This window comes from Crinia signifera, chromosome 6 (genome assembly GCF_055691185.1).
Source record: "Crinia signifera chromosome 6, ASM5569118v1, whole genome shotgun sequence".
NCBI lineage: Eukaryota > Metazoa > Chordata > Amphibia > Anura > Myobatrachidae > Crinia > Crinia signifera.
The window spans coordinates 258422742-258440469 of NC_139222.1; the positions used below are offsets into that span (position 1 = coordinate 258422742).

At 44.7% G+C, this 17728-nt stretch overlaps 1 protein-coding gene across 1 annotated transcript in view; it reads left to right on the plus strand.

The window, feature by feature from the left end:
• The window catches only part of HMX2 (H6 family homeobox 2), a 39711-nt gene extending 35269 nt beyond the window's left edge, over positions 1-4442 (plus strand). Inside the window, exons 2-3 of the mRNA XM_083145622.1 lie at positions 1869-2143; positions 3758-4442. Coding sequence (XP_083001748.1) covers positions 1870-2143; positions 3758-4284 — 801 coding nt within the window. The 5' untranslated portion in view covers position 1869 and the 3' untranslated portion in view covers positions 4285-4442. The remainder of the gene's footprint in view (positions 1-1868; positions 2144-3757) is intronic.
• The last annotated feature ends 13286 nt before the right edge of the window (positions 4443-17728 follow it).

Consider the following 17728-nt stretch of genomic DNA (forward strand, 5'->3'; position numbering starts at 1 on the left):
CAAGAACTAGTATGGTCACATTTCTTGCTGGCACTTGTAGTTCCCCAAAATCTGTAGAGTCTCAGGTGACCAACTAGGAATCAATTTCTTCTACTTTATGGTACTATGCTGGACTTTGCAATTGAAATTTGCCTCCTAAGTGGTGAAAGGGGTACAATGTTCAGCCCGGTAAAAAAATTCACCAGTTGAAACTGGGCACATAAGCTAGTTATTATTATTATTATTATTATTATTATTATTATTATTATTATTATTATAGTAGTAGTAGTAGTAGTAGTAGTAGTAGTAGTGGTAGTAGTAGTAGTAGTAAAATACATATCAGTGGTAGTAATTAAAGTTGTATTAGTAGTAACAATAATAATAATTATTATAATTTATTTTTATTATTAGAGTAATAGTAGGAGTAATAGAAGCAGTAGTAGTAGTTGTAGTAGCAGTAGCAGCAGCAGTGGTAGTGTTATTAGTAATATTAGTAGTATTAATAATAATAATAATAATAATAATAATAAGGTACTTGTGTATTATCATGGTGCCCAAGATTTCCATCGTAGGGCATCGTATTGGTCGCATTGCATCGCATCGCATTTGACCCGATTTTTAATTGTACAGGCACCCTGATGGGTGATTATTATGTGAAATGCTCCCCCATTGTTTTAACGCCACCCCCACTATCAACGCCAACCCGATGCGTGGCGAGCACAGAGAGCCCGCGACGGGCGGCGGTACGCATCCTCCGACCTTTTCATACCCCCACTATCCACGTCGGCGTGGAGTTGAATTTAGATAGTGACGTGGTGACGTGGATTACGTCACATGTATTCCGCGTCCCCTCGCGGGGCTTGCTGCGCTCGCCATACTATCTAAGAACAACTCCACGCCGACGTGGATAGTGGGGGTATGAAAAGGTCGGAGGATGCGTACCGCGGCGTTAACAATGGGGGTGCATTTAACATAGTAATCACCCATCATGGTGCTTGTACAATTAAAAATCGCATCACATGCCATTTTAATGGCATGCGATGCGATATTTTATTGCACAGTGCGGGTCTTTGGAGCCGTAAATTGGCTCCCATTGCTTCCCATCGCATACCTTAATTAGTGGTATGCGATGCGATGGGCGCCGTGATAATACACAAGTACCAATAATAATAATAATAATATTAATAATAATAGCAGTAGTATTAGTGATAATAATAGTGGCAGCAGCACTAAATAAATGCTTCCTTATATGTTCCTTTTGGAATGATTGTAGCAATGGAGATGGGTGTGACTGCGGTTCGGGGTTGTGAGTTACCTGGGGGGGCGATGATCACCTGTGTGATTGTGCCCCCATACAGACCCACTACAGTAGTGTCAGTGTGAGCTGGAGACCATATACAGTAGGAATTACATGTAATCTATAGCAGGAAGGGAGAGGAAAGGATCTCGTCATGAGAATGGTGAGATTCTGTTGTGCATATCCTGGTTGCTGCGCACCTGTGCTGTGCGCAATAGCGCCATAACGGCAGGAGCGCATCCAGGTACAAGCTGCGACAAGGGACAGGCTGCGAGTCATCCCTGACACCGGGAGCACGGGGCGATGCTTTTACAATAGAATTTCAATTTTTCCGGGGCTGGCTGCAGCCTGGGATTGGCTGTGAGCTGCTGTGAGTGTCATGCACATGTAGCCCCGCCAGCAGGCAGCCTGCAGATCAGTAGGGACTGGTGCTTTGGAGGGGAGGGATGCAGGCTGTGTGTGCAAACTGGAAGCAACGGCACCCCCAATAAAAATAATACTAATAAGCACCCCCCCTTTCCCTCCAGCCCCCACACCTCCTCAGTGCATCTCCATCATCCTCACCCTCTCCTCTCCCTTCCTATGTATCCAGGATGAGCAGCAAAGAAGAGGCCACTAAGTGCGCCCCAGCCACCCTCTCCAGCTTCACCATCCACTCCATCCTGAACGGCACCACATCCAACCGAGGGAGGGCAAGTGCCAAGCCTTGTGCCAGGGCATCTCTGACATGCAGCGAGCCCAGCCCCAGCACCTCCTCAGATGAGGAAGAGGAGGGATGGAGGGATCACCGCTGCTTCTGCTCCAAATCAGGCAGCAAGGAGCCGAGGGACCAAGCCCCCCACACCTGCAGCCCACACACCTGTCTCAGTGAGTATGTGCTCTTCACAAAGTATTGGGGGTTATGTGGTGGATTTGAGGGGGGGGGGGGGGGTGTTGGGGGGGATCTGTCCTCCACTTCTGGTGACCCAAGGTTCCCCTCCTGGCATTTGCGGGTGTGTGTGTTGCATGGCTTGGCTTGGGGTTTTAGTGCTGTGTACTGTACAGTTTTATATTTGGCAGTAAAATGATCAGATGAAAATGTCAGCAGCCCCATAGCAGTGATGGAGGCGCAGGGGGGACTGGGGACCTAGGATCTGCGTCTGGATGGTTCATCTTTGGACTGACAGCGCTTCCTCCACTAAATAATTTACTATACATGATAATATTCTCGGTTCACTGCTCCCATTTATCTCCCACCCAGGCAAGCACCTGTCCGGGGCAGGATTTCCTTTATGGAAAGCATCAAACAGTTAAAGTAAATAGTGTGTGTAAATTCTATCCCAGCCAGTTCATTGCATATATATATTCTACACAGAGGAAGTTACAAAGAGCAAATAGACATTATGGTTAAATTGGTAACAAAATCTATCTATCTATTTTATATATATATATATATATATATATATATATATATATATATATATATACACACACACACACACATACATGTATATATATATATATATATATATATATATATATATATATATATATATATATACATGCAGATAAAGACAGTAGATAGACATAATGGTTCGGTATAGCAACAAAATCAGTCTCTCTACTGTGTGTGTGTGTGTGTGTGTGTGTGTGTGTGTGTGTGTGTGTGTGTGTGTGTGTGTGTATCTATCTATCTATCTATATATATTATACACACATCAATCTATATAGATACATCTCTCTCTCTCTCTCCTGTGTGTGTCTATCTATCTATCTATCTATCTATCTATCTATCTATCTATCTATCTATCTATCTATCTATCTACTGTGTGTGTGTGTGTATATATATATATACACATCTCTATCTATATACTGTGTGTATATATATATATATTTATATACACATATCTATCTATCTATCTATCTATCTATCTATCTATCTATCTATCTATCTATCTATCTATCCATCTTACTAATCTATATCTCCACTCATTGTTGCATTACTAAGGCACAGTGAATATAATTGTATTTCATGAGAAAAAATCCTCTCCCATGTTATCACCCCGGCTATAAAATAATTGCAGGCGATAATGGATCTGGAGAGTGATCTTATTCCAGAATCTCTTTCTGGACAAGTAAAAGCGAATGTGGAATATTTTGCTTTTCAAAGTTTTTCCAATGCAGGCAATCCTAAATAAATCATTGCATTGTAATATGTATTTATTTCTGCTGTTGCATTAAATAAAAGAAATGACCAATTTCCTGCGGTGACTTCAGATGAAATGACACATAAAATAGCTGTAATTCTAATGAACCCGGATGAATCCGACACTTATTAGTCGCCCTGATTAGTTCCGGGGGCTGGAAGGTTAACGCTTTAAGTGCCAGGTGCCCCCAAAATGCGTGCCGGGCACTTGCTGCGAGCAAATTGGGTAACAATGTGCGCGCTGAGTGATGGACAGGCTTTGGTGACAGTGCAGTGACTTGGTTATCTCTTTCCAGACAATGCACAAGGACCACACAGTACAGAGAGGACCCAGCTGCCCTCTCCATCTCCGCAGGACTATACCGGGGAGAAGGAGAGACGTTTAACCCCCAGCACTCCCTTTCCAGGGGACAGGCAGAGAGATCCTGGGGACAGGCAGAGCAGTGCCAAGAAGAAAACCCGGACAGTGTTCTCCAGGAGCCAGGTCTACCAGCTGGAGTCCACCTTTGACATGAAGAGGTACCTCAGCAGCTCGGAGAGGGCTTGCCTGGCCTCCAGTCTGCAGCTGACAGAGACTCAGGTCAAAACCTGGTTCCAGAATAGAAGGAACAAATGGAAGAGGCAGCTATCCGCTGAGCTGGAGGCTGCCAACATGGCACATGCCTCAGCACAGACTCTGGTGGGCATGCCGCTGGTATTCAGAGACAACTCACTTCTGAGGGTGCCAGTGCCCAGATCCATTGCCTTCCCAGCCCCCTTGTACTATCCAGGCAGCAACATGTCCCTACCTCTGTATAACCTATACAACAAGCTGGACTACTGACTGTGCCCCCCCCCCCCGGCCCCCCCACCACACCCCTTCACCTCTACAAGTCCTACCAGCCTAGGTGCTCAGATCACAAAGGAAAATACACCATGTGTATATGTCTACAATTATTTTCTGCACCATGTTGTATGTATTTATTTAGACAGGTATTTGACAGTGCATTATATATATATATATATATATATATATATATATATATATATATATATATATATATATATATGTATATAAATCCCAGCCCCCTTTCTTATTCCACGTGTCTACTAAAGTGTTCCGGAGGAGCTGCTTGTACAAGAATACCTGGTTTGTTAACCCTTACCTTGCCCATGCCCTGGGAAAAGCCGGAAAAAAAAGTGTTTATGTAAATAATATTTTTTTTAAATAAATACTAACTTTTATCCTGGGTTTCTTGATGGCTCGTCGCATGTAGACATGAGTGGGCGATGTTGCTGTGGGGGTAACTAAACAGATTGCATGTACATTAGTGTGGATCGTGTGAATATTGTCCCTTTAATCGTATCAATAAGGTGCAAATCGCAGCCTGGTCGCTTATGTGACAAGGACACGACGGGAAATACCTCTAGAAGGTAATTTGCCGATCCAAAATCCAATCCTTAATATTTCCCTAATAAAATTGTATTGTCAGCAATAAAAGATATATATAATCGTCTGACTATTGAGATTAGTGAAGCATCGACCATTGGGAGGTAATTTATTAATATATATATATATATATATATATATATATATATATATTTTTATATATATATATACACACACACACACACACACACACACACACACACACACACACACACACACAATAGTGCAAACATTGCTACAAATTAAGATAGAGTACCACACATGAAGGCACCGTTATTTCACTACACAATAACAAAAAATAAACAAATAACTACATAAAGTAAATCATTGTAACAATGTTACACAAATCGACAGATATCTTGGTTTTTGTGACATTATTTATTCATGCGATTTCTTCGAAACTTCTGAAATGCTAATTGGAATCTTTGTTCTGAATATTTGTATAGGAACACACAAATTAACATCCACTTTTAAATAGTGTACCTGCGTTCCTGGCTAATGCAATCTGCACTCAGCGAGGATTTCCTTTTGTCCCAATTCCTTTATTGATAGGTCGCTGATATTTTAAACTATTGAATCTGTCGAATACTTAAGAAACCGCACTTATGAGCGAGCTAATTAATTGCTGATCGCACCCAGCCACCTGTTTTATTTAAGACATCAACACTAGTGGGTACAATAACCGGAGACAAGCAATGACCCAGAGAGAGAGATGCGGCTGACAATTAAGCGTGCCATTCTCTCCCCCTCCCAAATCATCATTGTCAGGGTAATCTGCTCTGCCTGTAATCAAGCGATTTGCATGTTGACTTTCCGCAGGAACCAAACTGTGCGATAAATTGTGCTCAGGGTGCTGGGTTATTTCATAGTGTGACATGCGACTTTACAAGTGGCAACATACTGAAAAAAAAACAGCAAAATGTATAAATAATTATGTATCAACAGTAAAGGTGATACTAATAATATATAACAGTCATGCGAAACACAACAAATATAAAACACAAACATAACATGCACAAAAATACACATAAAAGCATATTAACATACATAAAAATCACATTTTACTTTATCATTTTTTTTAATTATTATTATTATTATTATTATTATTATTGACAAAATAAAATAATCAGAATGAGGCTGTACGATAGTCATTTTCCTGTCGATTATCGTTCATTTCCATAACATATTCCATGATGGAGAAAAGTATTTTTGTAGGGTATTTAAACTAGTTTTGCACAAGTAACTGTTAAGTATACTTAAAAACATCGTTTAATGAAAACTTTATGAAATATTTGCTGACAGCTGGCGTGTTTGCTGACAGTGTCAACCTATATTTAAAAAAAAAATGTTTAAAAGTAAAACATTTACAAGAAAATGACATAGCATATGACAAAAGTCACACTTTTGATTACATTATTAAAATTTGAGCTAGGGTTTGTTTTTTTACTGACTTTATTTTATTTACTGACAGATGAAATGATGCTCTTAAGTTTCGACTGATAGCACTAATATGTCTGAGAGTTGGCAACTCAGCTGCAAACTGATGTCATTGTAGAAAATGCAATTATTTTTACATTGTCAATGCAGCCTGTGATGAAAAATGCTTTTTCTGTTCATTGTAAAAATAGGTTTTCCAAGGAAAATACGTAATTATACCAAGAATAACATATGTGAGAGCGTTATTAGTATTTTCATGCTGTCAGGGACATAGAAAAGTCCTGGGTTATCAAATTTCTATAAAAAGTGGCAAGGATGAGGCATTTAATTGGGCAACGATTCAGATCTGACAGTCTTTGTTAACTTGAATCAATAATTATCTGTCACATATCTTTAAATCAAATGAATGTCGTGTATCTTATCTTTGTGTTCTAAAATTTTTCCTAATGGTTTTTAACAGCTATAACATTTATTTTAATTTGTAGTTCTTCCTGGTCTATTCTACTAAGCGATGAGGCGGAAAGGTGTAAAAAAACAAACAAACCTGTAATATAAAATACTATTTTCAAATAATACTACAACAATAGCTAACACATAATGGGGGAAATTTACTAAGATGTGTATTCTACTTCACATGTGATGTTGCTATGGGAAACCATTTAGAATCTACTTCTTATTTATTTAGCACCCAAGATAGTAGACAGGATCTGATTGGTTGCCTATAGCAACTTCACATGTGAAGTACAATACACATATTAGTAAATTTCCCCCAATCGGTTATATACTATAAATGACAGAATTGTCGTATTTATTTGCTGCTCTTTTTGCATAAACTTAGTATAATTACAGGGGGGGGGGGGGGGATCCTAAAGGATTGGGCACCTGCATTAACTAACATCTCTGATAGAAGATCTATTTCTCATTACATATTAGTACTTTGGGGCAGATGTTCTAAAGCTGCCCATACATCTACAGATCGATTGCCAGATCTGGCTGGTTGGAACAAAAACCTGGTAATATCTGAGTGACAGTTTTTGGCAGTTTTCCAGCATTTCCAAGCAAATGGTCAACTGTCATTTGCTCTCCTCCATTACCAGGAGTTTGTTCCAACCAGCCCAATCTGACAATCAATCTGTAGATGTATGGCCACCTTAAGCCTTGGAGAGTGGTAAAGTGGGAAGATAAAGTACCAACCAATCAGCTCCTGACATTTTTTTCAAACAAAGCCTGTAACATGGCAGTTAGGAACTGATTGGTGCTTTCTCGCTCTCTGCGTTATCACTCACCAAGGCGTAGTACATTTCGCTGTTATGGGGCCTACACACATAGCGATATGGGGAGATGAGCTTTCCGAGCGATGCTAGAGCCATAACGTATAGCGATGTGTCACTGAGTGTGAACATTGGCCCTGCGACTGGCCAATTATAGATGTATCCAGACTGCTGAATATTAGTCGCTGGACGATAGTGGGGCACGGAACCATGAATCGCTATCGCTATGGCCCCTACACACGGATGATGTGAGGTCGCTTAGAAAATGCCCTAAGATCGCCCCATGTGTAGGCCCCATTAGGAGTTGTACACTGATCAGCTATGCTGGGACCAATGCCGGCTCTTACCTCTGTGGAGGAGGGGGCTGGCGTGATGCAGGGCAACCCTTCCGCTGCCGCCACTGACGCAGTGCTTGTGGTCCAGGCCGCTGCCACCACCAATCCCAGTCCCAACTGCGGTCTCCTTCGCAGGGCCGGCACATGTGCAGTAGCTTTTTCGGTACTGCGAAAGCCTCTATGAGCTGCTTTTGCAGCAGTCCTCATAGGCATATTCAGGGTCACGGGTCTGGCGCATGCGCAGTTTTGTCCTCGCATGTGCAGAACCCGTTTTTTATGGGCTGCCGCTCATCAGCCCATATAGAGGCATTCCTGAGGGAGGAAACACCTGCTAATGGGACTGCCTTGAGTGACTGGCAGGTTGGACTTCCAATTTGCGGGGATTAGCCGCCAATATTAAGTATCCCGTGAATGTCTGTAGGAGGTACCGCAGCAGGAATCTCCAATCCATGCTGCGATCCCTCCTGCTCCCCTCATGTATCAACATCAGGTAGCATTGCAGTGGGTCCCTGGGCTACCGCCATTCTGAGATGCCGGTAGCCCATTGTAGCCTATAGGGTACAGACTGCATTGCTGGTGAGGCAATGTGTTCAGCAAGGTCGGCGGGGGTCAGCGCTAACCATGCAAGTGTAGACCCCCCCGTCACCCAGCGAAGCAGAGCGCAGGGATGAGATCCTTTCAGAGCCCCTGTCTCTGCTTCTGCAGGTTAATATTTTCACCCAAAAGGATTGCATATTGCAATGTGATCCTGCCCAGATAGCATTGCCTATGCAATCCAATAAGTAATGGGCCCCTGTGTAGGCAATGTGCAACTCAGTGGTTAGATCGCCCATACACATATACCGGTACTTGTTTCCCAGCACGGCGCCTATCGCATACCATTGCATACTGTATTTAGTGGTGTGCGATGCGATGCGATCTTCCCGTTAAATTAACAGGCGTGCTTGTACAATGAAATATCGCATAGCATCGCATGCCAGCAAATGGCATGCGGTGCAATGCGATTTTTAATTGTACAAGCAACCTGATGGGTGCTTACAATGTTAAATGCACCCCCATTGTCAACGCCACCCCCACTATCAACGTAGGCGAGCGCAGCGTGCGTGGCGAGCCCACGAGGGGCGGCGGTATGCGTCCTCCGACCTCTTCATACCCCCATTATCCAAGTCGGCGTGGAGTTGATTTTAGATAGTGTGGCGAGTGCAGCGAGCCACCGAGCCTGAAGCGTGGCGAGCGTAGCGAGCCCCGCGAGGGGGCGTGGAATACGAGCCCGAAGCGTGGCGAGCGCAGCGAGGGCCGCGAAATACATGTAAAGTAATCAGTGTCCCCCACTGGGCTCGCTGCGCTCACCATGCTTCAGGCTCGGTGGCTCGCCACACTATCTAAAGTCGACTCCACGCTGACGTGGATAGTGGGGGTATGAAAAGGACGCATACAGCCACCCTTCACGGGCTCGCTGCGCTCGCCACGCACGCTGTGCTTGCCTACGTTGATAGTTTGAAATGCTGGAAAACTGCCAAACTGCCATTCAGATACTTCCAGGTTTTTTTTCCAACCAGCCCAATCTGACAATCGATCTGTAGATGTATGGCCACCTTTAGATTTATGTTAGGTACACTTCAAAGACTCCCTAGCATGTATGTGATGATGCCAAAGCCTGGGGCTAATAGCAAGGAGGTGACAAATAAAGATGTATCAAAGATACAATCAGGGGCGGGCTGGGCCGGGGGGCAGGGTACTACATGCCCCCGAGCCGGTATATACTACTGGCTGAGCCTGGGCCGGCTGTGTGCATCTTGCACACCCCTGCTGCCGCAGCCGCCGCCTCCGGATCCAGCTGCAAAAAAACACAGGCTTCCTGGCCACACGAATGTAAGGCAACAGCCCCTCCAAAAATGGCTGCCGCCTTGGAGGAGACAGACACTAGAGGAACTGCAATACCTCTAGTGTCTGTCAGAGGATAACAGCGCGGCCAGCACTACTCGGAAGTGCGGATTCGAGTAGCACTGGTGTGCTGTTTAAATGGAACCCCCTAGACAGCGTCCATGTACCCTGGCTCCCCCCTGGCAAAAAAAATCTATTACTACCCCTGGCTTCAATCTACCTCTGACAATGAGCATGTAGGTAAGTAGCAGTTATGTGGTATAATATGTAATAGGCATTACTATGTTTAATGGGCATTACATTGTTGGCATTATGTGTAATGAGCAGTACAGTGTTGGCATGTGTAATGGTGTGTACACACAGTGAGATTCCCTTGCTATTCGAATTAATATTTGAATGCTATGCAATCTTTGCTAACTCTGTACTATTTACATACAATTCATACAATCTACATTCAATTTGCACTATATAGTCATTGCTGCCCTGTGTATCTGGGTTTCGATTTGTGCTGTCACGGTAGCGCGCATCGGGATCGCAAGGGACAAAACCTGTGTGATCAGCATGCAATCTGCATACGATCTGCATGGGATTTTGAATATATAGTCAAAATCTAATGTCAAATCTTACAGTGTGTACACAGCATTATGGTGTGTGGCATTATGCTTAATGGGCATTATGGTGTGTGGCATTATGTGTAATGAGCATTACAGTGTTGCAACGCACCTTCGGCATGCACTGTCCCCTTTTCAGATGTATGTGTGTGGGGGAAGGATTGTTTCATTCTTGCCGCATACTAGAGGGGAGAGGGTAGGGTGGTGAAACAATGGTGATGGAGGTGGGCCACTTGCTTGTGTTGCCCCCCAGGCTGAAAGTTGCTAGCCAGCCCCTGGATGTCATAAATGAAGTATCTGATGCCTCAGGAGTAACTGTAACAGAATCTATAGAGTTCTGTTTGGTTTTACAGTGGCGTAAGTTTGTACCAGTTGCCTGGAGGCAAGATATATATATATATATATATATATATATATATATATATATATATATATATATATACTGGTGCCCCCCAAATAGCTCACTCAGTAAGATGTCTGTCACCAGTAAGACAGGTCATGGGTTCTACAGAGTGTGACGCCTGCAAAAATGATGTTAGGAGGGGGAGTCAGCCACAGAAGGGATTTCAACAGCTTTCTATTGACTGATTCAAACTTGCAGGGGAGGAGAGGTGCCCCCTTGAGAGCAGGAGCCCGGCAGGAGATGACTCCGTTGCCTCCCAGAGTTACGCCTCTGTCTAGTTAGGTATTAGGAGCAAACACAGGTCCACAAAGCTTGGTTTAAATGTACGTTTATTTAACAAATCAACGAACAAGAGTGAAAACTGTACAGTATATTTAATTTATCTGGTATGGTCTATATTGAACTAAATTGGCAATCATTCTGCTCTTACAGAAGACATATTATTCATAACTAGGTATAGCATCAATGTCACGTTTCGTGAAGAACCAGCTGGAGTGTAACGGAGGCTGGGTGCTTTGATATAAGGTTGTTGCATTAACGACAGAAGGGAGTGAAGCAATGAGATAAAGTAAAACCTTATTTAATGAAGATACTGCGATACAGGTTGTAAATGATGGCACAAGCATATACTGTAAGTGATGCTATGATAAAAGTCAATAATACAATACTTTATTGAAGAGGCTGAAGATGCTTGGTACTTGAAAGAAGTATTGGAGGATTGGTTGAAGAATTGGATATTTGATTTTAGGGTTGGATGATTGGATGAAGAATTGGATGATTGAATAAAGAATGGAATGCTTGAATGAGGATTGGATGATTGAATGAAGAATTGGATGATTGGATGAAGAATTGGATGATTGGATGAAGATTGGATGGTTGGAAGAACAATTGGATGATTGGATAAAGATTGGATGGTTGGAAGAACAATTGGATGATTGGATGAGGATTGGATGGTTGGAAGAACAATTGGATGAAGATTAAATGATGAAGTCTAAATGTCCTTGCTGAATTGGATCGTGGCTGCAGAACCAGAAGTAACCGTGGAGAATGCCCGTCAGGAGTGAGGAGAAAGATAATACTCCTTTGGGAGGCTAACCTTGTCCAGTCCATATTGGCGACAGCAGGTTCCGTGGTACACAGGTGTAGCAGTGAGACGATCAGCAGGAGTAGAAGAGAACTTCACCGAAGGCGCAAGAACTGTAGCAACTACTACAGACAGCCAGGAGTGAGCAATGATGCATAGGCATGGACATCATTGTACTGACTGCCGGTCTTGCCCGGCAAGTCAGTACTTAAGGAGTGAGCTGTGCAGCGATTGGATAGCCGTTTGACAGGAGTAGGTGGAGCCTCACAGTACAGGTTGCAGGATCCCAAAAGATGGCGGCCGCCAGCGGAGGCGACAGAAACCAGCCGGCGGTGAGTGTGCGCAGCTGCGCAGTTGCCGGCGTTTCCAGCCAGAGGCCTAACCAGGCACAGACACACATGGCGGCTCACGTCTCACGCCACCTATGCCCTGCATGGCACCTTAGCACACAGCACCACTGTCACCACGCGGTGACAGTGCGGGAATATGCACCCCACCAGCACAAGGAACAGGAGCGGAGGTGAGCGCCAGGGTAGGCGACATGCTGATGCAGGACCTAGGGCTAGGCACAGCACAGGGGCACTGGGTAGCCGCCATGGTGGTCGTGACAATCAATAGGAAACTAATTCAATCAGACAACGGTGACACAAAATGTAGCATTTATAGAAAGTGTTCTTGCAAATTTCTGCAGCCAAATATCCCCTCGTTATATACATTACCCATCATTACCGACAGTGCCTGATGTTTAGAACACAGTGTAACACATAGCACAAGAGACACGTCAGAGAACTAGCTCCTGAGTCATTTGTGTTTATTCATCAAATCATCAAAGAGTAAAAGTGAAGTCAAGTAAGGATCTGAGATATAACTTTGGCCTTTTAGGAGAATTAAGTACAATGCCAGTGTTGGATACATTTAAGGACCAATCACCTCGTTCTCCCTACTGAGTTGGCACTTATAGTCAACCCTTAAGGTGCTTTGCAAGAAGAAAATCAAGGTAACGCCTATCATTGGTCCTCCTTTTATGAAATAAATTGTACTAGGGCACATTGTGCCCCTCTAATGCGGGGTACACACCAGGACGACCCGCTCACGATGCACATCGTGAGCGGGTCGTCAGTGTCTCGTCCGACCCGCTCACGATGACGCGGGAGGGCACGACCCGCTCACGATGTGCACCGTGAGCGGGTCCGATCCGATGGCGACCCGCACCCGGTTCTATGGTCGTCATTGAGATCCTACCTGCAGCAGGTAGGATCTCAATAACGACCGACCGACCCGCGGGACCGCGCATCGGATCGGAATCGCTCCACACCAGGTCAGAAAAGGGCCCAATCAGCACACAATCTACATCCGATTGATCGGAATTGGATCTAGATTGTGCTGATCGGGCCCTAGTCGTCCTGGTGTGTACCTAGCATAAGTCCATTACATACAGATAGATGGCACCGTATGGTCATGACACTAAAGCATATGGTAGGGTACATATCTACTGGCATTGGGGATAAAGTTTGAGTTTCCTTTATCCAAAACTCCAAAATACAGAATATTCTGAATTTTTTTGAGCACAACTTATATTATTATTATTATTATTACAATTTTGTGCCCGTTTAAAGCTTTGCAAAGTCGGGGAGAGTCTAATGGAGCGAGGGAGTGCGTTCCACTGAAGGGGATATAGTGACACATTTTCTTTCTGATGGTTTAAACTTTGTTTACTGAGCAAAATATTGTATACAATTACCCACAGGCTATTGGCTAAAAGGTGTACAGTATATGAGACATTAATGCATTCTGTGTTCTAGACTTGGATCCTATCCCCTAGATTTCTCATTACAGTATGAAAATATAAATACAGGAAAATACAGGAGAATCTGGTATTATTATTATCATCATCATTTATTTATATGGCACCAGAAGGGTTCCGCAGCGCCTTACAATACAAAGATGAGCAACAAGATATTAGTGATTTACAGCACAAATGCAAATACATGGTAAATAAAAGACAGGTGCAGCAGCGGACATTTACGCTATTTTAACAGTGGCAGAGATATACCATATTCTTAGAAAAGCATACGAGGAGAGAGGGCCCTGCTCGTGAGAGCTTACAATCTAAAGGGAAGGGGCAGACAGACAGTCGTGACACAGCAGGGGTAGAAGTGAGCATGGTCATATTAACCATACGATGAGAGTGGTTAGATTGAATGAAGAAGTGAGTCGTGAGAGCACGTTTAAAGTTTTATGCGGCACGGACATCCCTGACCGGTCCAGCAGCACTGCAGGGGCGCAAGTTTTTTCCACAGTTCACTGGGGGTGAGGGGCGAACTGCCGCCCTCCAGGTGCCGGCGCCCTAGACAAATGCCTAGAGCTGCCTAGTGGTGACGCCGGCCCTGGGCGGGTGGGAGTCTAAGGAGAGATAAGGTCAGATATGTAGGTGGGAGAGAAGTGGGTGATGGCTTAGTAAGTGAGTGTAAGGAGCTTGAATTGTATTCTGGAGGGAAAGGGGAGCCAGTGTAGGACTTGTAAAAGAGGGGAGGTGGACATAGTACATTTGGAGAGGAAGATGAGCCGGGCAGCAGCATTGAGAATAGATTGGAGTGGATATCCAAAATACTTAGCCTCAAGCATTTTGGATATGGGAGACTCAACCTGTAGGTGTACTATTTGCAGTGGCAGCACCAAAGGAGGTATTGCTGAACAGACCAAAGTTCAAATAGGGAAGCCACACCCACTGCCAGGGAGCCTCGGACAGCAATAGCAGCATCCAGTGTGGCAATTAGTTATGGATCCCACTATTTCTATTTTGGATGGCAAAGCAGCTCCACCTCTGGAGCATTTTTAAGTGGAATGCAAAACACATTTTCACATAGATGTGAAACCAATTTCCCTTTTCAATGCATGTAGTGTTTTAGTCCATCTGAAGACATAACTACATCTAAAAATATGGTAAAACCAAAATCATATAAAAAAAACCTATAGAAATTACATGCATTTCTAGTTATCTTACAAAAAAAATAACACAAGTGGGCATGTAACCCGGGGGCAGAACTGCTTCTGGTGCATCGCACTAGTGCCCCTCACAACTGATGATCTGCAGCACAGAGAGCTGTCAGACCGACAGCTTTTCCTGGTTGCTAACCATTGGGAGTTCCTTGGACTCAATCCTGGACAGGCTGGGCTCCTGTGCATAAGCTGCCTGCTGAGGACATGAAGAGGGCTCAGTGATTTTCTGAGTGCCATAGGTGAGAGGGAAAGGCTTATTTGAGTCATCTGACCAGTTGATCTGCCAATTGGACTACAGGTCAGCCATTGATTCTCTCTAATCCCCTCTGCCTCTGCCCATCAGCATCTGCCTCCCGCTGTTACCCTCTGCCTATCATACTCTGCCTCTTACCATCACCCTCTGCCTCTCCCTATCATCTTCTGCCAGTCAGCCTCTGCCTCTCCTTGCTCTTTCCCATCACCCTCTAACCTGTATCACTCTGCTTCTCTCCATCATCCTCTGTTTCTCCCCATCATCCTCTGCCTCTTCTTGTTAACCTCTGCCCATCATCCTTTGCCTGTCTGCCTGTCCCCATCAACCTTTGCCTGTCACATTATGCATCTGCAGCTCCCCTTCATCCTCTGCCAATCATCCTCTGCCTCACCCAAATGCCATCTCTTTCCATCAGCATTTGCCTTTGCTCTCACCATCATACTCTGCCAGTCACTCTGACCCTAAGGATGACATATAAACACAAATTACTTCAATTAAAAGTTTTCTAAATTACTCAATAAGAAACCTTGGGCCTCGGGGGGCCATGAAAACATTTCAAATACTAGGGCACCGTGATTTGAATAGTTTGGTAACCATTAGCCTAGGCATCTGGAGCCTTGGCAGTTCAAATGGTGTGAGGTGAGCCTTATAGTGACATGTACCGTGTTATTCCGTGTTAGCCTCAATAACCTTTGTACCCTAATGTGTGCTTGCCATTGTCTGGTGTGTGGTGTTAGAAGGCTTAGGGCAGTGTTTCCCAAACCCAATCTACAGACAGGGGGTTCATCTGGTCCATTTGCAAGGACTGTACATTGGCACGGGCACCAATGTTTTGCGTATTTACATTTCTATGTATGTGCATACGCCAGGTGTGTGCGGCTACGGCAAACAGCGTTTCATGAGTGTTCCCGTGAAAGCGCTGGGCGTTCCCATGGAAATCGCCCAGTGACGTGATCACCGGATGTCAGCTGCCGGTTTACTTCCTTCTGAATGCCCACGCACATCAAAGCTTATCTTAAAGTAACCTTCGATGTGCGTGTGCCTTCCACATCATTCGATGGTCGGCGACCATCGAATGATGTGGGTTTCCCCCACATCCTGCAAATGGATGTTAAATGGATATCCTAATGTCTGGCCTGGCACCCACCCACCTGTCACCAGGGAGAGGAGGAGGGAGAGAATAAAGCTTCCCTGTATGGTCTGGGCATGTAGCAAAAAACAGATGGGCCGGACCACACGGGAAGGCTGTAATCTCCCCTTCCCTATGTCCCTGATGATATCTATCACAGGGACCCCCGGATAAGACACACCTCCTGGACCGGACACTACAAGCTTAAGGATGGCCATCGGCACAACCCCTATCGATGGTTGCCATGGATGGCTTCTAGAGCAGGAACCATCAATGGCTATAAACCATTCTATCTCACACCATCGATGGTTCCTGCCATCGCTTAGCCGCGCATGTGCAGAGCAGCGGGACGGGTCGCTGCGGGCAGCCTGCCTGGCCGGGATCCGTGCGCATGCGCAGAAGAAACTTTAGCCAGTTTAAGTTTCTTTTGCGCATGCGCGCACCTTCCGGCGGGGCGCGCCGCCCACAGCGATGCCGCTGGACGCAATGACGCTGCGCATGCATTACGCATGCGCCCACAACTTTTACCATCGGAAGCCATCCATCGATGGCATAAAACTATTCGACCATCCACTATCGATGCCCAAAACATCGAGCACTGGGTCCCAAACATCGATGTTTTGGGAACATCGATAGTCGATGGCCATCCCTATACAAGCTCCGGACTGCAGATTTTGATGTCCGGCGGTCGGGTGTTAAGTCCGGGTCCGGTTTTTACATAGTCCCTAAAAGAGTTCTCTGACACCTGGTTTAGGTGCTTCCACTGCCAGGATGGTTGTGACTATTTTCCCTTCGTGCAAATGACCAATAATAAAATAATTATATATATGTGTATATATATATATATATATATATATATATATCAATAACTTGTGCACTGGTTTCTCCCCCCCTTCCTCTTTAAACAATAATATAGATCAGGCTTTCCCAACCACGGTCCTCAAGGCACACCAACAGTGCAGGTTTTAAGGTGCGTACACACAGGGGCGATTTTGAGCAAAATCGCGGGAAATATGGTCGCTGAGCGACCATATTGCCCACAATGGGAGTGTGCACCGGCGATATATCGCCGGGTGCACACTCCCGTTTTTGCCCCTGTGGTGATCGCTGGTCGCAGGAACATGCCGGGCTCCCCCCGGCAGTTTCTTTTTCATCAGCGACCATCTCTGGTCGCTGATGTAAAGTAGAAACTGAGCAATATGCTCAGCCATATATTGCTCAGCCATATATGGCTGAGCAATATATCTCCCCCGTGTGTACACAGCATTATTGATATCCAGGCTTCAGCACAGATGGTTTAATCAGAATCACTCAGATACTAATTAAGTCACCTGTGCTCAAGCCTGGATATCTACAAAACCTGCACTGTTGGTGTGCCTTGAGGACTGTGGTTGGGAAAGCCTGATATAGATTGTAAGCTCCACTGGGGCA